At 37.8% G+C, this 27,641-nt stretch overlaps 1 protein-coding gene across 1 annotated transcript in view; it reads right to left on the bottom strand.

Annotated features, from left to right (window-relative positions):
- The window catches only part of LOC122796879 (collagen alpha-6(VI) chain-like), a 1,248,728-nt gene that overhangs the window by 1,095,735 nt on the left and 125,352 nt on the right, over positions 1-27,641 (bottom strand). Inside the window, exon 3 of the mRNA XM_044065630.1 lies at positions 25,886-25,968. Coding sequence (XP_043921565.1) covers positions 25,886-25,961 — 76 coding nt within the window. The 5' untranslated portion in view covers positions 25,962-25,968. The remainder of the gene's footprint in view (positions 1-25,885; positions 25,969-27,641) is intronic.

A 27,641-nucleotide genomic window follows, 5' to 3' on the forward strand; every position in this document is an offset into this window, starting at 1 on the left:
AGTATATGAAAGGAGTTAATGCTACTGAGACCTGAAGTCTTTTTGATAAGGAAACATTGAGGGCTCTCAAGCTAGTTTAGCTGTCTAGCAAGGTCCATGCTAAATAGTGCATTTTATTCAGTTGGGGATGAATAAAATGGGACTATAACTTCTTTGGTCCTTAAGGAAATACTAGGAAAGCTGTGCTGTGCAAGGCAGAAGAAGTTTTCTAACCACCATAGAGACATAGTGTTCAAAATAGAGCCTATTATGAATATGTGTGCACACATTCTTTATGACTGTTAAATTACTTTTATGGTAAGTGGTGCTGATGCTAAGTTTACCAAAGGAAACTATGCTGCATTTCTTGTGCTGAGGGTAAGCCCATGATTAATACACCAAACTTTTCTTTTGTCTAGCCTTTGCTTGGGAATATGAGTATCAGAAAGGGATTTGATAACAGCTCCCAGTTTGTAATCATCAGCACATTTTGTTTTCCATAGGCCCTTGATATTGGCTTTTATATCAGAGAAATATACACCAAAGAGTAGAGGACCCAGAAGTGAACCACAACAAAATATTCCCAACCTATAAGTCCTGTCAGACTGCCAGTTACCTCTCCTGCTAACTATGTGTGGATTAATATTCACTTGGTGGAGTTTATCAGTAATCCCAGCCAGGGAGCTAGAATCAAAGTCATTGGCAAAGTCCATGTAAATTTTCTGGGTATCCCCCTTATCCATGGCTCCAATAACCCCTTTAAAGAATTCAGACAAGTTAAGCATGCATGATATTTATTTTACAAAATTAAAATGATATGTCTGAGGTCTCGGAAGTTATGTGATATGTTTAGATAAATGCATGCCAAAAGAAGAGTTATATTCAATAATGAGCTTGTTAAGATATGACTAAAGGGGAATTAAGACTTTTTTGGATCTAGTGGTGTAGCCTTTAGAAATTAGATGACCAGATAAAAGGTTTTCCAAACTACTCTGGAGATATGATTTTATTTTTATTTATTTAATATTTGTTTACCGGGAAAGTCCAACTTGGAACAAAGCCAATTTTCAGTGGAGGCTTGGGGAGAAATGCTCCAGATGCATGTCTTTGTAACTTGGGAGGAGACCAGAGCACCTAGAGGAAATCCATGCAACTGCAGGGAGGACATGCAGACTCTACACAGAAGGCACTCCAGCCAAGAATTGAGCTAGAGAACCTCTTGCTATGTGGCAACAATGCTACCGCTGCACCACTGCACCATCCATTCCTTATCATGATGGTCAGATGATAAGGAATTATCAACAAGATTACTCATATCCCTTACAACAGTGTCTGATTGGTGGGGTGCATCTCCTATACAGTAAGCAAAATTGTTTTGTTTACCAAAATGAACTGTACTACATTTTTTTTCCACATTTAATTTGAGACCTTTGTCCTTGATATCCTGGTCTAAGCTATGTTGGGGCAGGTGTGAGTCAATTAAAGATCAAATAACAACAATCTATTTACAGTCATATTCTTAGTTAGCCATAGGCTAGAAGTGCTGGCCTGAAGGTCTGAGAAATATATGCCATATAGGAAAGGGCCCAAAACTGAGCCATGTGGTATACTGCCGGTAACTGTTTTGCTTTCAGATGTGATACCTGCTACTCTAACCACATGGATTCCATCAGACAGCCAGATAGCTATCCATTGCACAGTATAAGGATTTATATTCAGATTTACAAGTCTATTAATAACGCCTGCATGGAGAGTAGCATCAAAGGCCTTGGCCAGGTCTAGATATGCTGTATGCACTGCATAACCACTATTCACTGCTTCAGTTACTAGCTACGATATTAGCTATTTCTTTTGGGTCAGAGACTGTAGTATTATTGTTGACTATTATCCATGAAGGTGAATCTTCACACAATTAGAGCTAAGACATCCAAACTGACCTCCATTCCTGATAAAGGATGACTAGTAAAGCATTGTTGGTAGAGTCTAGTGCTGCCCCGTCCTTTGTCAGTTGCCTCTTGTATAAGGAAAAGTCCTGATGATTGAATCTCATTTTTTCCTTTATTCCCTCCCATAAAAAAAGATGGAATAATCATTATATTCTAGTATGTTTCTATTCTTAATATATCTTCGCTTATCTCTGCTTTCAACAGCAAAAAAAATTATGGGTAGACAATATGATCCACAAGTTAATGCCAGAAATGGTTTTCTAGAAAAGAAACAAAAAGTTCTTCTACAGTTCTGTTTCCCTGCCACACACCCTCCTCCCCCTTATTCTTGATATAACCTCTTCTAAAAAGCACCATTATTGTTGGAAAGTGGCAATTTAGAGAAGTTTAGAGACTTGGCTAGTATTAATTCTTTCTTCTATTGTTATCCACCAACAAATCCAACAATACAAAATGTTTCCTCACCCTTTGAGCACTAACCCCTCAGTCAGGCATAGATGGTGATTAGAAGAATACTTATGCAACTCCATGGTCAGTAGACAGGAAAAGTACTTTGTCTCTTAGCCATTTAAAATGATATCCTTCATTTATGAACTAATAAACATACATAAATTCCTAGTGCCTTCATCCCTAGTCTTCACCTTTATACTAACAACCAGTTGAGTGTAATGTCCCCTCTCTATTCCCAGTCTTAGTGGTTTAGTACACTGCCATTCCTAAACCTTCTACAACAGTGTAGCAAATAACGTTTGTGACATACTGGCTGCTATTTTGTGTCCACATCTGTGCAGTGAAAGCAAATCTGATGTTGTAATGTCCCCCACATTCAGTCCACACTCTTATGCAACCAACCACCTTGGTGTTGTGCTGCTCCACCTCTTCCTGGACCCACTTAAATACTAAGAAACAACTGTGCCAGCCATTTTCCACCTCCATCTCCCCATATTTATCAAATAAGGATGGAGCAGCCTGTGTAGTCCAGTGTCCCATTTCCTGAGTTATAACAGAATATTACTTCTTCTATGGAAAACAACAACCCAAGTAGTGTAAATTCCAACTCCCCAGTTCATGCTCCACAGTTCTACATTAAGGAAATGCCATGGGGGTTCATCATTTCTTTTCCTGAATGTTGCCCTTGCTAAATGTAGGTCACTCTAAGCCAATTTCCATCTCTCACTGTTGATTTGTACATAATAGGTAAGGAATAAACCTGTTCATCTAATAGTCCCTCTAATACTATTTTTTTGCACATGTTATCTCAAAATTTGTTCTCATTAGAAAATCCACTGGTAAGTTGCAAGTGCCAAGACCTCCATCTTTGTTGTGGGCAACTATAATTCTTGAATAGATTAAGGAGCTGATTGGCCTACATGAAGCATGGCTAGTAAGCATGTACAAACCTGTTTTCTTTCCTGGGAAATGAGATTAAATGTAACTTGTTTCTGCACAGCTGCTATTTCACCTGAGCATGAGATAGACGGAACAAGTATAAATCCAAACATAGCCATAAATATTGAGAAGTGGTTATACAGTCAGTATGAAGTCAATAACGTCCTGTAAAGCCTTTTTGTCCTGTAGATGGAATTTTCTCTGCAATCTGTTCATATTACCTGCATAAAATACCATATCATTCATGTTGGTTAATGTCATAACTCCAGCACCTCTGTAATCATCAATCAATGAAATGTTTTCCTCATAGCTACTGGTATTCATTCACATTCCCTAAATGGTGTAATTGTGTTTTAAAGGGAGCAGCCAGAACTTATAGCCATACATCCATGTGTGCAACATATTCCCATGCAAAGTTCATTTTTAGTGCAGCATTTTTATTGCTGTTTTCTGTGAAGTAATTCTTACTTATATCTCCTGTAAGTTTCTGTCTTAAAGTTGTGCCTTCTTTTTCTTATGTATCTATTAAAAATGAAGTAACTTTATCTGTCCTGCTGCTGTTGAGATACTTAAACATTTCTCTCTGGCTCCCTAACATCATTAAGACATACATGTAAATCTCTTGGAAGTGTCTCATAATATGGCTTGATATGACTATGTGCCATTTTGTTGCAATCATCTGAACTGTCAGTTTTCACTTTAATTACTTGTATTACTTCCTTCAAGTCCGGTGAAGACTGGCACCAGCCCCTCTACAATACCAAATAGCCTATACAAAAGGGCTCTGGCTGATTAAGTTTGTAGATGATTGCAAGCTAGGAGCAGTCACTGAATCCACATGTGATTTAGCCATCCTGCAAGAAAGGTTGTTTCAAATAAATAAGTGTCAAAATCATGGTCTGAAACTAAATGCCAAAAATTGTGCTGTTGTATGTTTTGGGAAGTCATCTACCCCAGGGAACTACCACATTGACAATACACCCCTAAGTGTTGACCCAGTTGTTAGGGATTTAATAAATTATGTGGGCAATAACCTAACATTTGACTAACATCTGTCTATTGTTGTAAGGAAGTCCATCTATATTGCACAGCTTATAAATAAAAGGATTGTGTCTAGATCTAGGGATGTCATTGTCCCCCTTTACTTAGCCCTTATTAGGCTATTCATTGAATAACTTGCCTCCTTTGGCATGTATCTGTCCAGACACATGCAACAAATGGAATGGCCATAGTGATACCTTGCTAAAAGGATACAAGGCCTAAACAACATGTCTATAATTATCGTGCATGTGATGGGTAAGGCCAATCTATAACCAAATGGATTAGGTTACTTTGAGCACAAAAAAGAGGAAACTGGTTTGACTTAAAATGGCCAGCAAGGGCAGCTAGCCTAGTGCTTACCTAGAACCTACAAGTCTAGGGATTTAATGCCCATTAAACATTTCTAATTACACGATACCTCTGGTAGTTACATTTACACATATTGTCATGATTTTGACAGACAGGAAATTAAATGGAAAGCTAACCAGTTTCCTGGTGTAATAGCTTGTCTGATGCATTTTAAATAAATGTGGAGTTTGTAGGGAATGGTAGTTTACTATTGCTCATGCTGAGTCTGCTTTCATCATAAGGACTTTTTGTATTGTTTCACAAATGGCCCTCAATGTTTTCATTGTTAGAAGAAGACGAAATAAAAAATAGCATTAAATTCATATGTGTGTGATTATTGTAAACAACAAAGTACTGTGTGTATTGAGAAGTCTGAATATTATTTTGTGTTAGCGAGTGGCAGCTAATTAAAGGGATACTGCTTTGGTTGGGAAGGAGACTTGGTGCATTACTCTGCCTAGGGCCCCATTTGACTAGGATCCAGCTCCAATACAACAATTACCACTTGCCAGTATTTACACTATGATTCTCAGTCTCTGCTTGTCATCAGTAACTGCGCTGCATGCTAGTTTAGCTAGCCTTCAGCACAGCAACAGAAGCTTTGTTAGCTTACATCATAGCAATAGACATTGGGGAAACAGCAAATGGCCCAAGTATGTTTTATTCTTTCACCAAAAATCAGGAAATTGAGAGTAAGGTTAAACTATCAAGAATTATTTTTTATCCTTTACAGCTAAATAACCTAGAAGTAGGTTTCCATAATTGCATTGTGGAGACATTGTTCCCTGCTCTATTTGCTAAAACTTGTATTTCTGTCTTAATCAATAAAGGCATTAGGCTGGATTCATAAACGTCTCCACGAAATGTATACTACTATGTGTACACTTTGTGTACACTTCCTGAATTCAAGTATTGCCGCACCACAATGCTTGTGCTGTCTGTTCACTCAGAAAGGTTACATTAAGTGTATACATGAATCCAGCCTATTATTTTATCTGACACAATTTCTCACTGATTTTGTGATTCCCATAATCTAATGCAGTATGAATATGAAACAAGCGCTAAGGAAGTATAACATAAACATTTAAAATGATGGCAACACGTAACTGTCTAAAGCTTCTCTATAAATATGTGATTATGCTCTGTAGCAGCTCTATAAAATAGTCCAAAGCTTATAATCTTATGACTCATTTCCCTTTCCATGTCTGACTCAAAACTGTAGGTCGAAACAAAGTAGTTAGCTTAGTTTATGTTGAAGAAAGAATGACTTGGAGATAAATATCATTCATATATTTATATATATATATATATATATATATATATATATATATATATGTGTGTGTGTGTGTGTGTAATGTATATATATATATATATATATATATATATATATATACATATATATATATAAATATATGGGTTCCCTTTATAATCTCGAAATACTGAAATATTGAAAAAAAATATATATAAAATTATTTATATTTTGTTAACTGGGTTATTCCATTAGGCTAGTCAGTTTAATTTCTTTACAGGTTTACCCAGTAGTTAATAGGAACCAAAACAATATTCGTGCATAAGAAAGTTCCCATTAATAATCTATTATAGATGGAAGTATTAACGTTATTCAAAATTATTTTTGTTTTGTGAGAATATATCACGAGCAAATGAAATGCAGAGCTCTGTAGGGGATAACAGGCTTTATTGTCCAGTGTAGACTTGGGAACACGTAGGAATTACCTGGTGATGTGCGAGTGCCATTCGGACCCTGTTGTACTTTATCTGCCACAGTAATGTACTGCAAAGTAATGTACTCAACCTTGAGCACCCTCCTCGGCTACCCAGGCAGAAGCCTAGGGAACTAAAGTAAAATCCAGACTGCAACGATGCACCCAGAAGGGAACCAACTCCTGCTTCCTAACCAACATCTCATCATATGTGCCTGGCTACTTAATGCTAAATAAATAAAGTAGTGTAGTTAACCTTGAGCACCACCACCCCCCGCCAGCTACCCAGACAAAGGCCTAGGGAAGTAAAGTAAAATCCAAATTGCAAAGATGCTCCTAGAAGGGAACCAACTCCTGCTTCCTAACCAATGTGTCATCATATGTACCTGGCTATGTCATGCTAAATAAATAGAGTAGTGTATTCAACCTTGAGCACCCCCTCAGCTACCCAGAAAGAGGTCTAGGGAAATAAAATAAAATCCAAATTGCAAAGATACATCCAGAAGGGAACCAACTCCTGCTCCCTAACTGATGTCTCATTATATGTACCTGGATACTTAATGCTAAATAAATAAAGTGCATAATTACTTTGTTACAGTAGCTTGTCTTACAAAACATTACAGTTCATTACAACCAATGGTCCCTTGTACATCACCATGGTCCCTAGCAAATCTTTATTATCCCTCAACTATCTGGTCTCTTAACAGAGATCCCAGCTTCCCTTTTTGATAATCATTTTCTACTGTACTTAATGTGCGCTCACTCCCTCTGCTTCATACCTCTACTAACAACCTTTAATTACAGCCACAGTTAAACTTCTATGTGGTAATCTGTGCTGCATTCTCTCCCACTCCTTGCTACTCTCACCTCCCTTGACTATACCTTCTCTAAAGTCCTCCCTTCTTCTTTCACCCTTATTTGTCACTGTATTGTTTAGCCTACTCATGTACACCTTTCCAGATCTAACTCTCATAGCAGTTAACTTCACCTGACTTACCTGCCTTTTGATTGTTTTCTTTTCACCTTCTTTCTTCCTTTCCTGGGCCAACCCACTCCATTTGCCCTCACTACGCTAGGGCTCATTCCTCCCCTATGCCCATTCCCACCCACCCTGCATCAAGTACACTTATAGTAACAGACCACACCCCTCAATTACTGCTCATCACCTCCCATCTACCCAATTACCCTATCACATTTTACCACATTTTCCCCCAAACTATAACACTACACCGTTCCTTCACTGTAGCAAACCTCACCACATACAACTACTTAAAATCCTCTATTTACTCAACCTATACATTCTCAAATCAAAAACAATGTTCCATACAGTACACACCCACTTACCAAAAGCACTAATCTATCCCTTCATAATTTCTATACTACTACTTCTTTCAGTCCTCACCACTTAGCACACTTAACTTCATTACAACACCCCCCCATGACAAGCTGAAGCAATAAGCCATCATGTGAAACTATTAAATTTTTCCATAGTGCCATGCCTCTTTAGAACCTCCCCTTTCACCTTTCTATTACATAAACAGCAGCCACTTAAATGCAGATCCCATACTTTAAAACATACTAAAATAATGTATAAGCTTACTAAACTCTGCTTACACATACTCATAACACTCACATACTGTGGTGATATACACCCCAGTCCTGGTCCTAATACACTAGCCAATCCAAACCTTGATTATACCAAAGACCAACCTCCTCGCTCCTTTTCCTAAACCTCAGCATGAGAAGTATATTAAGTAAAATTTATGGCTTCATGCCTTACTAGCTCTATATAAACCAGAGATTGTATTACTAACAGAAACATAGCTAAAACCAGTTAATAACAATATTGAAATAACAGCCCCTGGCTACAATATCATACACAGAGACAGAATGGGCAAAAAGGGTGGGGGTGGCAATATTATTCCAAAACCATCTTATTCTCAAACATTTTGATGTTAATATTCCTGAAGTCAGTAATGTACAACTCATCTTTACAACTCATCTTTACAAAATTAAAACAATCACAATAAACATATAAATATTGTAAGAGGCTATTTCCCACCAGGTAATAACATTACTACCATGGAAAACCTACTAGTTTGGAACTCAAACTCCCTTCCACAAGAAACTATTCTATTAGGTAACTTTAATACTGACTGGCTTAACTGCTCCAGCTATAATCCCTCTCCCCAGAATAACCTCCATGGGTTTACCCAACTTATCTCATCCCCCACTAGAACCAATAAAACATCCAAACGTTAGTCCATTCCAGACTGGATTCTTATATCTGACCCGTCCCTTGCATCCCAATTTGGCTGTCTGCCTGACAGACTGAGCAACCATCAGCCAACCTACTTAATTGGGACTAGAACTCACCATTTCAGTCAGACAACCCAGAAACGACTTTATACCTACTAATTTAATCTCGCACTAAAATATTGTAATTGGACTCCACTGACACAGCTATCTCTTGATGAAGCAGTACACTACTTTAACTCAACTTTCTTACAAATATTAAACCAGGATGCACCCTCCAGAAATAAAAGAATAAAAGCAAAGTATGCCCCATGGCTAACTAAAGAAACTAAATTTACTTTCCAAGACAGGGACAAAGCCTGGATACAATTCCACAAAAACAAAAACAAAACAATAAAACAAATCTACTTAGAACTCCAAAATAAAGCCAAGAAACTAATTAAACTAGACAAAATTAACTACTACCAAAACATACAGGAAAAACCATGCTCATGACCCACAAAACTCTGGACCGCAATAAATACCATACTTCTACCAGGAAAAGCTGCTACTACAATGCCAGTAATAATAAATAGCCATGAAAACATTCCTAGTAAATTCAATAAATATTTCACCGAAACAGTTTAAGCTCTAGCTCTTACGCAAAATAATGCCAGTTGCCCTATCCTGCCTACCACCCAAAGCAACCCCAACACTCAAGAGAATGTCTCCTACTTTATGCTGTACCCAGTGTCCATCAAAGTTATTACAAAACTCCTCCATAAACTTAAACCAACCACTCTGGCCACTGATAATTTACAAGCAGAATTCCTTCAGATGGTTGCAGAGGCAATAGGTTCATAGCTTAGTACTAGGCTAACTGCCCTTGCGAGCCATTCTAAGCCTAGCCAATTATCCCCTGTGAGATTCAAGCCCTGTATTTTGTGTTTGTAAGGTAAACACCTTAACCATTAGGCTACCCTCCCATATTATTGCTATTCTCATTATTAGATCTATATCAGAGTGCAAGGTACCTACCATATGGAAAACCTCCCATATTATACCACTACACAAAGGAGGTAACTTCTTAGAACTCACTATTATCCAATTGCATTTCTATTTCCCTTATCAAAAATATTAGAAAGAGTTGTTCACACTCAACTAATGCACTACCTCCAAAAACCTATTTGTTATCTAAATCACAGCATGGTTTTAGACCCTCCGACAGCACCAACCCAGCACTACTATATTTTACCAACACAGTTAACCACTATAGAAACAGTGGGCTATTTGTCTCTACCATAATTTTAGATCTATCAAAAGCTTTCAATATGGTCAACCACAATATGCTTCTTAATACACTATCCACCCTAAACATTAGCACCTCCTCTATCGCATGGTTCAAAAACTACCTATCCGGATGCCAGCAAGCAGTCCAATAGCAAAACCAATTGTTCCCTATTTTACCAGTTTCCTTAGGGGTCCCTCAAGGATCCATCTCTGGCCCATTACTTTTATCTCTATTTACCAACCAGCTCTCTTCATCCATACGTACTGCCTCAGTAGTACGATATGCAGACAACACCACCATTATATGTGCCGCCCCCATATTAAAAGATCTTCACTCCCTAACCCAAAACTGCTTTTCATTAGCTGAAACCTGGTTCACTAACTCCCAGCTTATTCTTACCCCCCCCCAAAAAAAAACTTCTTTTCAGCCCACGTAGACCCCCCCCCCTTTCTAAATGATGATTTGAGCATCAGGTCCAAAACAGTACCCAGATCACCCTAACCACCCACACTAAACTGTTAGGCATAGAAATTGACAACAACCTGAGATTTGACATCCACATAGCACAAACCATCAAGAAATTCATAAAAAACGTGGACTCCTCTATAGAAACAAGTAATTTCTCACTAGACACACTAAAGCCACAATAGCTAGGACACATCTCTTATCTACCATCCTCTGTGCATCCCCAGTTCTAACTAATCTTCGCAAGGCTGACTTAAACAAACTAAAATCTTGTTATAACAAGATTGCCAGGTGTGCTACAGAGGCCTCATATAGGACCCATCACTGTGTATCACTTAATCAGCTAAACTGGCTTGAGTTGCCTCAGCTACTGCAACTCAATCAGTCGTCACTTGCACACAAGTTATACTACTATCATGATAAAATCCCAGCACTCCAAAATGTAATTCAACCCTATGCTACTACAAGAACTTTAAGATCTAGTAATCAGAACCTCCTAAATGTCATTAAATATAATAATGATGGTGGGAAATTTCTCTTTGGTTACAGTATTGCTAAAGCTTGGAATACTCTACCCAGCCACCTAACATCTAATAGCTCTACCACACAATTTAAAAAACTCTTGAAAACTCACTATACCAGCAGCTGGTTGTGCTCTTGTAACTCCACAGGGTAAACATATTCTAATCAACCCTTATATCGATCCAATTAATCTATACTTTAACTTTTCCCCTCTGGTAATTATGCTTCACTATCAACTTATTTCTTCTTTCATACTCTTATTATGTATACTCTGTTACAATGCTTCACCTTCTCAATCAGTAACAATTTGTCTAGCTATAATATCTATCTGTAGCATCTGACATAGTTACAATGTGAAAAATCCACTTCAGTCCCTTTTAAAATGTTATGTGGCACCGGTTCTTTTATTGAGGCTGTTCTATATTAATCCCATTGATAATACTTCAGTGAATGTTATTATTTTTACTATATATCTGACATAGTTGCAATGTGAGAAATCCACTTAAATCCCTTTTAAAATGTTGTTACGTGGCTGCTCTATAGTAATCCCATTGATAATACTTCAATTAATGTTATTATTTTTACTATATACTGCATGTTACTGAGAGCTGTACATTTTTTCTCAGCCATTATTTGTTGCCTGGAACTATTTACCATATGCTGATAACTTTTTTCTTGATTATACTGTATTTTTGTTGTAGACAGAATGTGTAACACAGCAGCTGAGTGCATTTGTCTGTAGATTGTGAATTTGTCTGTAGATAGAATGTGTAAGGCAGCAGCTGAGTGCATTTGTCTGTAGACAGAATCTGTAAGGCAGCAGCTTAGTGCATTTGTCCGTAGACAGAATGCGTAAGGCAACAGCTGAGTTAATTTGTCTGTAGACAGAATCCGTAAGGCAGCAGCTGAGTGCATTTGTCCGTAGACAGAATGAGTAAGGCAGCAGCTGAGTGCATTTGTCTGTAGACAGAATGCGTAAGGCAGCAGCTGAGTGCATTTGTCTGTGGACAGAATGCATAAGGCAGCAGCTGAGTGCATTTGTCCGTAGACAGAATGTGTAAGGCAGCAGCTGAGTACATTTGTCTGTAGACAGAATGCGTAAGGCAGCAGCTTAGTTCATTTGTGTGTAGATAGAATGCATAAGGCAGCAGCTGAGTGCATTTGTCTGTAGACAGAATGTGTAACGCAGCAGATGAGTGCATTTGTTTGTAGCCAGAAAGCGTAAGGCAGCAGTTGAGTGCATTTGTCTGTAGATATAATCACAGTTAGGAGAGGAGCAGGTCAGATAGTAGGAGATGGAAATTTGTTAGCTGACATTGGCAGGATCCATATCAAGGAAATCAGTCTTTCAACTCTTATCTTTCCTATATTTGGTTTACAGGTATCCCCTATTTATTTGCAGGTTTAAAACTATATTATTCCCCCTTTGGTTAATTACTAGCAACTTATTTCCATACTACAGGTGTTCTTATAATACATATCTTTTACTTCATGGCCATGGTAAATACCACTGTGCAAACACAAACTGAAAAGAACAAAATTTACAGACATTACAAATGTTGCTGCTAACCATGTTGCATTATTAAGAGCAAATTATATCTGTCAACAGCATGAAGAATTTGAATTATTTACCTAAATTCATTAAGCAAGTAAGTCGACTGGACCATGGACTCTTTTCAGTCATTACTAGATCCACATGCCAGTTACAGTTGAGAGAAACACATCAGACAGGAATATTACATATATAATTATGACAGAGCTGAATATAGTTTGTAATGAAATCTGTCCAAATGTTAAGTATTTCTTAATGTTATTTATATCATGATGGATATTATTGCACCTTGCAGGGGAAACTTTGTAAAGGCCTTTTCTTTTAGGACTTTACTGAAAGGAGGTCTCATGTGTCCATGCTGTTTTTAGGGAGGATTATTACCTCTCCTTTTTTTGCCTAGGAGATAGCAATATATTAGATAGGAGTTTAAATGATGATGGATTGAAGTGGTTCCCTATCTTTATGGCTTGACAGTGTAATGGTCCCAATATTTTCTTTGTTTTGAAGATTAAGGGGTGCACTGCACAATGTGAGTCTTTAGACCTATTCATTTAAATATGTGCAGATGAACTTGAAACAATAAGGGGGTTTAGGGTTATAAGGGACTCAGATTCGAGTGGCAAAACCAATGGGTAAGTAGTATGTAAGCATGTTATACCTTGGTTTGGTCTAATCACTGTGCCATAATAATACATTGATCTAATAGCTGAAAAATGTTCCAACCATAGCTGTTACTATATGCAATGTCTAATCTCAAGCAGCAGAACTGAAGGAGGCTGAAAAGGTTTTCCCCTCATCAGACAAATATGGCAAATACACAGCTAACTTCTGTGATCTAACTCACAGTATAAACCTAAGTACAACCAACACATACACATGCATTCAGGACAGATGCCTCATCAGGCTGGCTTTACATGTCGTCTTCTGATTTGGTTGTAACAGCACATCATTTAGTATAATAGAATTAAGGCAAGGATTGCAAAATGGCTAAGGAAGATTTGCCTAAATTTACCTACATGTTGCATTACTGAGGTATGATGTTTTTTTCTCATGGATAGTATGATGTTGGATAAAGAATCTGAAACCATTTCATTAAGATTTATTTTATTGTTAATGATTAGTCCATGCTTCATTGAAGGAATATGTGACACAGACATCTGTGCAATGTATTTCTATTCTACTACTAAAGAAAACCGCACAACTTTCAATATTCTATAATATGGTTTACTTCTGTACTGTTTAAGATACATTAATTAGTTGATATGTTTTAAGTTACAAGCTGTCTGAAGAAAATTTTGAAGAACTGACTGGTCTACTTTCCTGAAATAGTATTCATTCTGTTCCCATTGGCAAAAAGGAGTAAATTGTTCTAAAGTTTCCTGCTTATCTGGAGTAAAACGTACACATATTTCCATATTATTTTGTAGATTTTGGGATATATATATAAAACAACTAGCATAGCAATAAAACACACACTGAGGCTTATGTGAGTTCAGTCTGATGTGCAAAACAGACCACTTGGGTAAATTTTAGCTGTGCAGATAGTGATGCTGAAATTCAAACCAGCTTAAGCTATGCAGTAAATGGAAATGATATATTTTCTCTGATGAAATTCTGACTGATCATAATTCAAACCTGTGCATTAGTGGTGAATGTAGGTTATCAATCAGGTGTGTTAAGTAAAAGAGAGAAGGAGCTAAATAAACAAATGTTGTCTTAATGAGAAGAAGGAACATCTTGACCTTGTAAAGGCATTCTAGTATTTGGTTGGTCTTGGTCAAATCATAATTTAAGTGAAGGCTATACTCCAGCTACTTTTCAATAAAAACTCCTAGCAATTTAATGAAGTCCACAGCGTGAACCTAAACAACTGAAAGAGGAGATGCTATAGGCTTCAGCTGAACTGAAGCTATCTAGTGGATTATCTGCAGCATGGCGTTTGCAAGCAAAGATCATAAACTTTGTCTTTCCAGAATTAAGGTGCAGAACTACAGCTAAAAACCATAAGAACAAGCATATAGTATAGGTTAGTATTAAACAGAAAGAAAAGAAAACCAACATGAATAATGGTTGTATCTTTTGCATATGCCACTAGTTCCACAGTGGCATTTCTTATACTCCACAAAAAAGGTCCCAATATCGAGCCTTAAGGCATCCTGCTGTGTTACTGGAGGGAGGTGAGAGATTCCATTACTTCAATGTACTCAAAGGCAATTATTTTCTAAGTAACTAAAAAACTACATAGGGAGACTTGATGAAAGACAATAGCCGAAATAAATTAGTACTTTGTAGGATTAACCATGTGGAATGTCTTTCATAGGTCTAAAGATTGTCCAAGCTACTTTATTGATATTTAGCTGGGTATGTGTGAAATCAGTGACCTTTATCAATAAACAATACCTGTTTTATGTTCTGGCCTGAATCTATGCTTGTGTGTGTGTGTGTGTGTGTGTGTGTGTGTGTGTGTGTGTGTGTGTGTGTGTGTGTGTGTGTGTGTGTGTGTGTGCTATAGGTGAAACCACATGGGTGCATGTGAGTGCCTGTGTGTGTGTGTGTGTGTGTGTGTGTGTGTGTGTATTTGTGTGTGTGCTATAGGCAAAAGCACATGGGTACATGTGGGTGAGTGTGTGTGTGTGTGTGTGTGTGTGTGTGTGTGTGTGTGTGTGTGTGTGTGTGTGTGTGTGTGTGTGTGTGTGTGCTACAGCTGACAGAGCATGGGTACACGTGGGTGTCTGTGTGTGTGTGTGTGTGTGTGTGTGTGTGTGTGTGTGTGTGTGTGTGTGTGTGTGTGTGTGTGTGTGCTACAGCTGACAGAGCATAGGTACACATGGGTGTCTGTGTGTGTGTGTGTGTGTGTGTGTGTGTGTGTGTGTGTGTGTGTGTGTGTGTGTGTGTGTGTGTGTGCATGTGCTACAGCTGAAAGGGCATGGATGCCTGATGATATAAAAATCAAAGGCGATTTCTGACTAACATTATATTCTTGATCTGAGGATTAAGTTACTTAGTACTTAGTTAGACAGGGGCAGCTCATGCTATTGGGCTGCAGGACTGCAGCCCCCCCTCAGCTGTAATAAAAGTAAATAAAAATAAACAAAAAAGAAAAGAAAATAACGAAATAAAAGCAAGCACGAGTCCCGAAACGTCGCACATGCGCACTTGTGGCATAGACTGAAAGGGGATCAGCCTGCACTGTCCGCAGGCTGGTGCTCTCATGGGAAGGGGAAGGACTAGGATGAGCCTCATGGAAGGGGAAGGCAAAGGACTTTACTACAGAGTTGCTCTCTCTCATCACGGGTGTTTGCATGGTTGAATTATGCTGCTGCTTGTGGGCTTTTGTGGATGGAGTTTATTGCTGCAGGAACTTGGAGCTCAGGTAGGGAGTGTGTGTAAAATGCCCCAGTTGCTATATACTGGTGGCTAGAGAATACCACAGGCTTGAACCCTGTACCTTGGACCCAAGTGGCAAGAGCCTGAATTCCCTACCCACCACAATTTATAAAAAAATTGCAGATTTTTACCTCATATTTGTTCTGTTCTAGTCCTCATAAAATCTGTAGTTTCTGTATTTTTGTTTCTTTACACAGGCAATAGTGCAGTGGTGCAATGGTAGCAGTGTTGCCTAACAGCTACAGGTTCTCTGGTTTGATTCTTGGCTGGTGTGCCTTCTGTGTGGAGTCTGCATGTCCTCCCTGTGTTTGTGTAAGTTTGCTCTGGTGTCCTCTCATCTTACAAAGACGTCTCTTGAGTGTTTCTCCCTCTACTGAAGATTAGCTTCTGTTCCAAGTCAGACTTTCCTGGTTAACAAATGTTAAATAAAAAAATGGCAAGCATTTGAATTTCAGACTTCATATTCTTCAGAAAGTACATGGTAACACAAAACCTTTTATTTTAGCAATTTTCTAAGTTTATAAGATGGATATTTGAAATGTGTCCCTATTTTTGGGACTGTATTCCCCCATTATTGGCTTTGTCCAGGTTTTTTGTGCTAAGGTTGAGAGCTATGGTAAGAACTGAATTCACTGAATATGTTTGGAAGCTGTATTCCCCCATTACTGGCTTTGTCCAGTTGTTTTTGCTTAGAGGTTGACAGCTATGGTTAGAACTGAATTCACTGAATATGTTTGGGAGCTGTATTCCCCCATTACTGGCTTTGTCCAGGTGTTTTTGCTAAGAGATTGACAGCTATGGTGAGAACTGAAGTCACTAAATGGTAGCCATTTAAGTTTCAGGCTTCCTCTGTTTCACAAAACAGCTGATTTGGCATAGTGGTATGCTGCTCTGACTGTTTTGCACAGGGTCCTGGGTTCAAGACTTGGCAGTGAAATGTATGGTGGTAACACAGTATTTTATTCTAGCAACTTTCCAACATTATACAAGCAATTTTTAAAATATGTCTCTGTTTTTTGGGCTTTTGTCCCCACCCCTCAATAAATTTTGGCTTTTTCCAGATTTCTTGTGCTGCAAAGTTCAGAGATACAGATGAGTGTTGAGTAGATTTTACAAGGAGCTGAGATCTGCAGGGGAGCAAAAGCTTAGTACTGCTTATGCTGAGTCTGCTTGCATTAATAGCACAACAGGTAATATACTTGCTTTTGATGCAAAAGGCTGTGGGTTCTACTCCCACAATAAGTAGATGCATTGCTGATACTGTACTGTGTTGCAAAGGGGGTGGATGCTGAAGTCCTTTTTGGCAAAGATACATAGTAACTATGAACCTGTTATCAGTTTACCATCCATTCCCTATTGCAATATTACTAGCTTATCATTTTTAGTGTAACATAGGCAATTTATTCCTCAAGGGCAACAGACACTTTATTTGTAGATGAAACAATGAAATATAAAGTTGTTTGCCAGCAGCAACCTCTTCTTTAGTTACAGATCTCTTTAATGTAGAATTATTTAGATGACTTTTACTTCTTCAGAGATTGTGCATATTTACTGATACTGGTGGACTGTAGAAGTTTGAGTAGACTTTTATGATGGAAATGTTTTGAAGTGGGCAGTTTTGTCATTATTGGTGCATGCATTTTGTTTCATTGTTTACTAGAAAAATGTTCAAAACAATACATTTAAAATGGTCTCTAAAACTGTACTGTATTGTACAAGGAATATAATTTAATACAATCAGGAAGGTGAATCAAAGAGCATGTGTATGTTTCGTGTGCAAGGAGCCTGTGATTTGAAAACAGCCCAAAGTTAATCTTTATCTGCCACTAGCAAAATGTATTTTCTTTGAATGTGGGTTTCAATACTTTCAATGAATGTGAGTTTCAAGGGCAGAAAAGTTTTAATGCTAAGTCTATTTTCATTGTGAGACTGCATTGCTTTGTTTAGCAGATATCTATTAGTGTTTGTGCTATAAAATGCAAAATAAAACTTTCAAATTAAATCCAAATCATTGCAGAAGTAAAGCAGAATGCACATTACAGTGTTTATAGTAAATTGGGTGAAATAACCAAGGAATGGGACATTGGGATGGCTGCAGGGGGGAGGCTCCATTCGACCATGACTTTGTGAGGGGGGAAGGGCAGCAAACTCACACATCCCCAGCTAAACTATACCACTCAACTGTCCAGATTTTTGCAGAATGAATAGATTTTTGCTTTTTATTTTTGGTTTTTCTGGCAAATCATTTAGGAATGAACTGAAATCACTAAATAATGACAGACATTGGGTTTCAGACATCATAACCTTCAGAAAAATGCATGCTAAAGCAAGACCTGTTATTCTATCAACTGACTAAGTTTATACAAGAGCAATTTTTAGTACTGGTTGTATGTTCCCCCAATATATTTGGCCTTGTCCCGACTTCCTGCATTAAGAGGTTGAGAGGTACGTGCAAATAAAATCACTTTACAGAATTAGGAATATCCAAATCTCTCAACTGTCCCCAATTTTGGCTCAAAATGTTGCTCTCCCCCTAATAATCCCTTTGCAAAATGGCAATTTTGGAAGAAAATGTGGTGGGTTTACAATTATAAATAACTGTAATGATCAGAGTTATAGATTACTTTTATTTCAGAAATGCATGTAGATTTGCTTATTTTGTCAGCTGCTCAAGTTAACAGTAGTAATATTAAAAAGGTGTCCCTTCTTTGACAGGTTCCCAGCTGCCACTGTAGTTAGATTCTGTATTTAAATGAAAGGTTGTGATGAAGAACTGCGCATTAACACTTAAGAAGTTTCAGCTCTTATATAAATATTCCTGGCTCAAACCTGGAAATACTCATAGTGTGACACAATTTTCATTCTTTGTGAATTTTATAATCACACAGATCACAAAAGTGGGAGATAGTCACATAATGAATCAGCTGTGACTCCAGCTATATGAATATTGTAATTTGCTGCCCTCAAGATCTAGTCTATTGTACTGTGTCCCATAGATGTTTGCTTGTCCTGACAAGAAGGTTTATTAACTAAAAATAAACCATAAAGTGGTATATCAAAGTGACTGCAATCAACTTACAATTGTTTATAGTCTATATTTAAGTTCCCCTAAAGCAGTTAACTCATTCCTTTGATGTGAACAATGCTTCTTCGGCTACTGTTACACTTGATTGATGGGTGATATAGACAGCCCATAGGCAGCATTTAACAGTGGTAACTGTTACGGTAGCGGTGTGTTAGAACAAAATGGTATCACCGTAATGCAACCGATAGCTCATATATTAGCATACAGATTTAGAGCAAAGTTAATGCCACAGTGGGAAAGTCCATTCACTCTTCCTTTCTGCAATACAATCCCATCTGAAATTACAGCAGACGTGGTAATTGCCATCAGTATAGCCAGAAACACTAGTTTCAGAACCAAAGGAGATACCAAGTAGCCTAATTTGTGCAATCAAAAGTAATCTGGAATGGCCCCTTATGCACATTCTTATTAAAAACTAGCTATAACACTGATATCTTAAGTAAGCTATTGTGACCAGAATACACAAGGGAGGCTCTTCTACAGTCCCCAGTAATTACAGACCGATTAGTTTCACAATCATATTGTGGAAGGTGCTGGAAAGAATTATCGTGAAACTTATTCAGACAAAGTTGGGGGCACTGACCTTAACCACACTGACACCATTTCCCTTCAAACAACACTTAATATTACACAGGTATTGTGCATTAGAAATGACTTTGCTATCATAGTCAAAAAATGAAATACTCTGGTATTTTGCAAAAAGCCCATCTGCATATTAATGGTAAAGACCTAAATGTTGACAAGATAGTAAAAAGGATGGATTCCTGGTGGATAATCATCTTTCATTTAATACTCGTATAGTATAGCAACTCACATCTATAAAGCAAATTGAGTTGCCCACTTGTTTCCCTATGGGTTTGGCAATCATGCCAGACAAGTAATCATTTCTTTAATGCAAATATTATCATGCCAGTTATTGACTACTGTAACTTACTGTGTATTCTACTCATATACTATGTGGTGCTGTACAAGAAGTTATTAAAATTAGTCACAAAGAAAATTGAAGGGTTTCAAGGTTTCTCTTATAACTAAAAAAAAATGCATAACCCTGTTATTATAGTTTTATAGTAAATTTCAAGACTATTGGCTGTGAATATCTTTAGAAGCTTAGTCCTACATTCTCATTGTAATATATGTATGAATAACCAAGAGTTGGGTAGAATATTTACATTACCCCTATGTATAAGGGGTAAGGGTGCTACACCAGGGGTGACTTTGCAGTTTCCCATTCATTCATATAGATTACATTTGATTGGATTACAGGAAGTAGTTTGCTTTATGTGGAGAGAAAGATGATTCTGAAGAAATGGTATTCTCTGTGATACATATCTATCCCTCCAGCATGTTTTATTTATGTTGCAGAAGTGATTAAAATCTGTTGAGTGGGTGTTTATTCCACCATTGGACTTGCAGGTATGAAGTAGATCAAAGAGGGCACAGTCTATTGAGGCTCAGCATGTGAGACAGAGATAGCCTCTCAGTAGCCTGTATGATACTGAGAAGAGGTAAAAGGCTTTGAGATGGTCAGTGTAGTTTTTATGATTTAAGCCCATGATTTTCTTGGTGAGAAAGCATTCTGGGTATTTGAGTTGGATTAAGTGTTTGGGCAGGTACATTTCAAAGGAGACATTATACTCAATGATCAGCCCAATAAGTGCCGAGTACAGTGGAATGATCACATCCAAGGACCTGTACACCATACCCTTACTAATAAGCTGCACAATGAAAGGGAAGCTTGTTACAGCAGTAGATACATTGCAATCAAAGGACAGTTTGTTTTCTACATATGTTCCCAGGTCCCTAGCTACCAAATGAATTTTCATGGGATATTGTCAATGTGATAGCTACAAGGGATGTCATGCTTACCAAAGGGGACTATTATACATTTCTTTGCATTTAGTTTTACTCCATGGTTATGACACCAGCTATGTGTTTGAGAAAGGCCATTTGGAGACTTTTGGTGCCCTCTGGAAAGTTTATGATGGCATCAGGTTTACATTCAGTTGCAAACTTGGTCAGCCAAACCCTTTACATTAGCTTTCACCACCAAGACATACATGCCACAGAACAGCAACCTAGGGACTGAGCCCTGGGGAGCACAACTATAAATAGTTCATTTTGGAGGAGTTAGAGCATCTACTCTAATTTCATGGCTTATACTTGCAAGAAAGGTTTCTATGCAACAAATTCCATAGGGATTAACATTTTCCTGGGACAGTTTATCAATAACAACTATTAGATGCACTGATTTTTTCCTCATCCACTGCTTCAGCAGCCTTCTTGAAGGTGACCAGGTTAAGCAGGCAGGATCTTCCCTTGACAAAACCAAACTGTCTGGTGTCAAGAATTTGTTGGGTACCTATGCTCTTACTTACTTACTAATTCTATAATGATCCTTTCCATAACCTTGCAGAGGAGGATGGTCAGCTGTATCAGCTTATAATTACCCAGGTCAGCTGACACCCCACCTTTGTGCTTTGGGATGACTTTTGCTGTCCTCCATTTGTCCAGTGCAAAGCTGGTTTGGAGACTGATATTGAGCAAACTCTGTACAGGGACTGACAAGCTCTGTTTCAAGGTAGTTAGTAGGCAGCATGATATGTTATTCATCCCCATAGAAGCAGTGCTCTAAGCTTTGGAAAGTGCCTTGAGGACTTCTTGGGAGATTTAAGAAGGTTATAGATGTTGGTATGTAATCTAGGAATGTTGAAGGAGAAGGTGATGAAGTTAGAGCTAAATATATCCACTAGCAGAAGACCGGCTATGTCCTTGGGGTCTGATTATGTGACATAATTTACTCCTAGCTCTGTGCAGTACTGGGTATTGTTTCTCAGGTTTCTAACACAGCTAAATAAGGCTTTATGGTTATATTTTCTCTAGGTGACAATTTATACTACATGTCTAGCGTTGCTTGATCTGATCAGGGACAGGAGTTCCTTGCTAAGTTTAACAAGAGTATTCTGGCATCTTGATAGTTGCATTTATCATTGTGAGCAATTAGTTTTTCTTTATCTTTTATGTAGAGCCTGTTTATATTTGGGTTCCTTCATAGCAGTTTATTTTAAACATCTTAAATGAATGTTCCTATAGAACACTGGAAATACAGGACAAGTCAGGCTGTTAAGTGTTTATACTGAAAAAAAAACTCTTACCTAACTGGCGTACAGAACTGAAGTATGTTTATGTTTTTCTCTCACTATATAGATATATAGATGCATAGACCGAAATATTTATAAATAGACACCATAAGATGTTGTTTCAAACTATGGCACTGCAGCCTGCCACTATACTAAATATATTAGGTCTGATAAAATACACCCATACTGCTCAAGTACAATCAAACAACCATGTAGATAACAACTGCATGGGTATTTTGTTGTGCTTGAATATTCAAATACCTGTACAGACAACAACTGACTCTTTGCAAACAGGAAATATGCCCAGATGCAGACACATCATATTGCAGATACACAAAATAAACAGTTCTTATAGTCAGACAGTAAGCAGCACAGTCATGCAGCTAAAACAGAAAAGTACAGAAAGACTCTGAGATGATTGTGATAAGTACAGATGCTTGAAAGTTATTTTCATAGCATGTGCCTATTTACTTAATAGACTAGAGATAGCCATTATTGCCACAAAGCAAAAACTCAAGCAAGAACCGAAACAAGTGCAGAAAATGGAAGTGGCAGCAAGGAAAACTGAGTCAACTAACTAGGAGAGTAATATGGTAACTATGGAAATGCCAACGTTCATATATGCACTGTCCCACAGGACCTAAACAAACCAAGAAACAAACCAAGCAAACAGAGATTGTTATTCACTGAAGATGGTAGAAAGGGTGTGTAGTTATCATGCCAAAAGAAAAATGTTTCCAAGTGTTATATGCAAACGAAGGACTCTGGTAAATTAAGTTTGATATAAACATCTCCAAATTATGCATTTATAACAAAACTTCTGGGATGAATTTAGAATCCCTTTGGCACTAGAGGTGTTCCAAACAAATACTAAACAGGCACTAGAAAACCTTAATGGAGCTGTAAAAATTATGGATGATATCTTTATCTGAATGGATACCCAGTCAGAACATGACCAAATTTAAAAGAAATTGTTAGAGAAATTCAGACTGAATAATGTGAAACCGAAAGCCAAGAAGAGACAGATTTGTGAGAGCACCATGAAATACTTCTGAAGAGAACACAAAACCAGACTGTGATGGAGCTAAAGTTAAAATGGAATGTCAGAAGACAAACCTGCACCATGGAGATCTTTGGGAATGGTACTGTACCTAGCAAAATTTGTTCTAAATTAATCCCAAGTGCTGCTGTTACTGATACAACTCCTGTGCTGGTGCTAGAAGCATTATCAATACTGGAGTTTACCTGAGCTAAAGATAATGGTCTTAGGGCACCCGTACTGAAATACGGCAATGCCACTAGAATCTCATCAGTCAGGACTGAGTGCAGTCCTGCTATAAGAACAGCAGACAACAAGACATGAGCAATGAGCATTAACTGTCCAGAGCTGCAGTACAGCCAGATTGAAAATTAACCACCATAGTTTGTGGTTGTGAAAATGTTATGAATCTGTATAACGCAGAAAAACACACAGTGGAGACGGACCAGGGAGCACTATACAGTATTTTTCATGAAACCATTACACTGAGTGCTACAGACTTCAAAGACAAATGGGAAGAGTGATGAAAACTGCATACCTCTCATTTGTATGGATTTTCACAGAATGTCCAGATTTTTGCCTCATATTTTTGGTCCATTTTTCATAAAATTGTAGTTTTCTGGCAAATTAGTGACAAATCATTGAAGACTGAATTTAGAAAATAATGACAGACATTTGAGTTTTAGACTTCATATCCTTCCGAAAATTCATACTAATGCAAAACCTGTTATTCTATCAACTTTCTAAGTTTGTAAGAGCAATATTTAAAGAGTGTCCCTATTTTTGAGCCTTTGTCCCACTTTTACTTATGGTTTTGTCTAGATTTTTTGCTCTAAGAAGTTGAGAAGTATTTGCAAAGCTGGATGGAGATGTAGTGTGTTAGCCATTTAGAAAGCATAGATATACTCTACAACATTTCTCAGAATTTTCTGCTTTGAATGCCATTATGATTTCATCCAGAAAATGTTTCCTAACCTATATGGCTAGAGCAAAATGGTGATCATAGTCATGATGCATGTTGTTTTCTCAGCCGCTAATGTATAGCTATATCTATGTCAGTGCTACAGTAGCTCTAATGGCTGCTCTTATATAGTTATATTATACTACATCAGTTCAGTCAGAAAAAAATAGGTCTTGCGTTATATGCATTAGCTTTATTTAGACATTACTGCCTTCATGATTTTATCATTGACCGTAGAAGTATATATAAAAGTGTTTCTTGGTCTTTTGGGTATGACCAAATGTAGTAGTGTGCAGTGCAGAGGTTAACCAAAATCTACTCTTGTTCAATTTGCATATCATTTAAGACACATATCAATTCTGTGTTGTTGGCACAAATGTTTTCAAAAATCACCTAAACCGTTCTGTCAATGAGGCTTTAGAGATGACTGTTAGCTTTTTTACTGGGTCTTTGTGTTTGACTTTTCTGAGCTCACATTGCAGTAGTTCAGTCACAACAGCTTGTAAATGACACTTCATGTGCATGCATTCTCACAAAGCACATCTATAAGGTCAGAATTTTATAAAGTAATATTACATTAGCAAAATGCATAAAGCATATTTTATAAGAATTTAAACCACCCCTGCGTCCCTATGGGAGAGCTTCACCATCAACATCCATCTTATTTTATAATTCTCACTCTGAAGTCAGTGTGCCTTGAAAAGGGATCACTGACAGGCAATGAAATACCTTTGTTCCTCTTTCTTCAAGGTGCACTGAACTCAGATCACCCACAACTAGTGATAATGCTGGTATCTAAAAGTCTCACATATTGAGAAGTGAGCAACAAAGAAGAGCAAATACCAACTCGGGCTGTTAAATTTAGGAAACTGTGACACAAACCTAATGAGGGGCTCTGCCTGATGCATATTGCAAGTGACTGCAACCCAGTGAAATGTGAGTAAATTCTAGCAATGGGACAAAAAAAATGTAAACATAAATATAACTCACTTCCTTTGATCGGTGTACATTTCACTATGAAAAGTCAGACTTTGGACCTACAAAATCATAATCTGTCAAGTTTCTTCACTAGTAATAATGGTTACTTAAGAAGATTAACTAGAATGAGAAATGAGAGATTCAATCATCTGATATCCATGAGCTCTCTACATTCCAAGAGAATGGGGTAATGGTTCACAGTACTGTCACTTGAAAAGTTAAAAGTTAACACTTTTATTATGTATACAGTTGGGCAGCCATGGTAGTGCAGTGGTTAGTTTTGCCTCCTCACAGCAAGAGGTTCTCCAGTTCAATCCTCGGCTGGGGTACCTTCTGTGTGGAGTCTGCATGTCTTCCCTGTGGTCAAATGGATTTCCTCTGGGTGCTCTGGTTTCCTCTCACATCCCAAACACATGCTGTAGGTGGGTTGGACACTCTATAATGGCCCTAGGCATGAGTGCATGTGTGTGTGTGCCTTCTGTGGAAGGTTGGGTGCTGGGCTGGCAACTCCACTGCCAATCATGAGCGGACAAGGTGATCCGCTGTGGTGACCTCTAACCGGGAAAAGAAGAAGAAGAAGAAGATTATGTATACAGTTATTGGTGTAGTCTGTATGTGTTTGTTTGCTTTACTGTCATGTCTGTGTGTGTCTGTGTGTGTGTGTGTGTGTGTGTGTGTGTGTGTGTGTGTGTGTGTGTGTGTGTGTGTGTGTGTGTTCTAAATGTTGAATTTTAAAGTCCTGAAATTCAAAACAGAAGTATGGAAGCAAGATACATTTTGACTATGAGAGATGTAAAATAATACCTTACCTTCATGCTGTGAGATGACGAGGTGTAGGCTGCACACCAAACAGATAATGATCAGGAACATTTTCAAGCTTTTCATGTTGCGTCTGTTTTTAAAGCAGAGTGCAGAAATCAGTGATGACCTTAAATTCTGTTCTATAAAGCTGTCTTGGCAGTCAGTAGACTAAAAAGTTGCAATACTCATATATATTTATATTGTGTTTATTACATTTGTAAGACAGAGTTCAGAGAAGTATCTTAACCTCCGAAGTTTGGGTGCAGGTGAGTTGTAGGTCTGAAGGCAAACTGCACAGAAACTTTGCTTTATAGCAATGAGTCTGCTGACAGAAACATAAAATGCTTAATTCATCTAGGTTGCTCATTTCCTTACCTATTGGATAATTATAATACTATTTAACCAAGAAAACACTTTTAAATTGTACAATATTTAGCAAGAAGTCTTGAATTCTCTCACTATCCTAACTTCATTATTGAATCAACACGGTTTAAGGTTACCTGCAGTTTTTGTGATGAAAAGAGCATACATGCTTTCATTTTACCTACGCTATCCACAGTTCATGTTTCATTCCTTTTGTCTGCTTCTGCGTCTTGCAATGAGAGTTTAAGCTGATTTGCTCTGAACTGATTTTATTCCACCTGTTTCCACTTACCACTTCAGAGCTGTACAGAGTACTGAAGATATAGTCTGACAAGCTGTCAAGAAAAGGTTAATATATCCTAGTTTTCACTTGTTTCAGCAGACATGTTTATTAATGTGAATAAAAATGCATAGATACAAAAACTACATGAAAAAAGAATTGTATACAGATCAGGATATACAAAACAAATTCTTTCATGGAAACAAACTATTTACATTAAAATTAGTTAGCTTACAATTTATTAGTCAGTGCTATATAAAAAACAGAAATATTCAAATGAAAATCCTTTCAAATGGTATACCTTACAATTAGCTCTCAATATCGATACAGTACAAAAAGGCTGACAATGTATTGGTACATGACCCTAGGTAAAAATGGTACCCTAGTTAACACCAGATTTACTCTGCCAATCTACTCAGATCACAAGGTAGTATAACTAGATAGTTAACAGCTTCACTAAAAAAGGAAAGTTTGTTGTATTGGCATCTCTGACACTCAGAATCACTTTGGCACACGTTGTTATGCTTTTGGTTTCACAACCATTTTAATACTCTGGACCATACCTCTCAACTGTGCAGATTTTCGCAGAATGTTCATAGGTTCATAGGTAAGTACTAGGCTATCTGCCCAAGGGCATTTATAAGCCTAGCCAGAGTGTGTTGGCTTTTGCCACCCCTTAGATTAGTTCCCTGTGCCTCTGACCAGCAGAGCCATTAGTTCTCTGCGCCTCTGTCCAGCAGAGTCACTGCAGTGATCCCCGGGGTAAATTTTATGTTTCCCATCCACTTGTCAAGGTTGCTCTTGAAGAGTGTTAATGAGGGGCTCTGCCTGATGTATATTGGAATCCTGTTCCAAAGCATGGGGAGTCTCTGGGATAGGAATCTATCCCTCCAGCATGTCCTATTTATCGTTGTGGTGAGGTTTATATCTCTAGAGAGTGTGGCTCTCTGGGATTTGTTTTTATTTTACGTGGAGCATGTCCATCAATTCTGGGTTGCACATGGCCTTGTATGTCAGGCAGAGATCACCTCTGAGTAAGCAGTATGCAACCGAGTACAGCTGGAGTTTCTTGAGTCAGGCTGCATAGGGCATCTGTTTGAGGCCAGTAATCCTCTTGGTGA

This window comes from Protopterus annectens, chromosome 3.part0 (assembly GCF_019279795.1).
Source record: "Protopterus annectens isolate FY-2018-M chromosome 3.part0, PAN1.0, whole genome shotgun sequence".
NCBI lineage: Eukaryota > Metazoa > Chordata > Ceratodontiformes > Protopteridae > Protopterus > Protopterus annectens.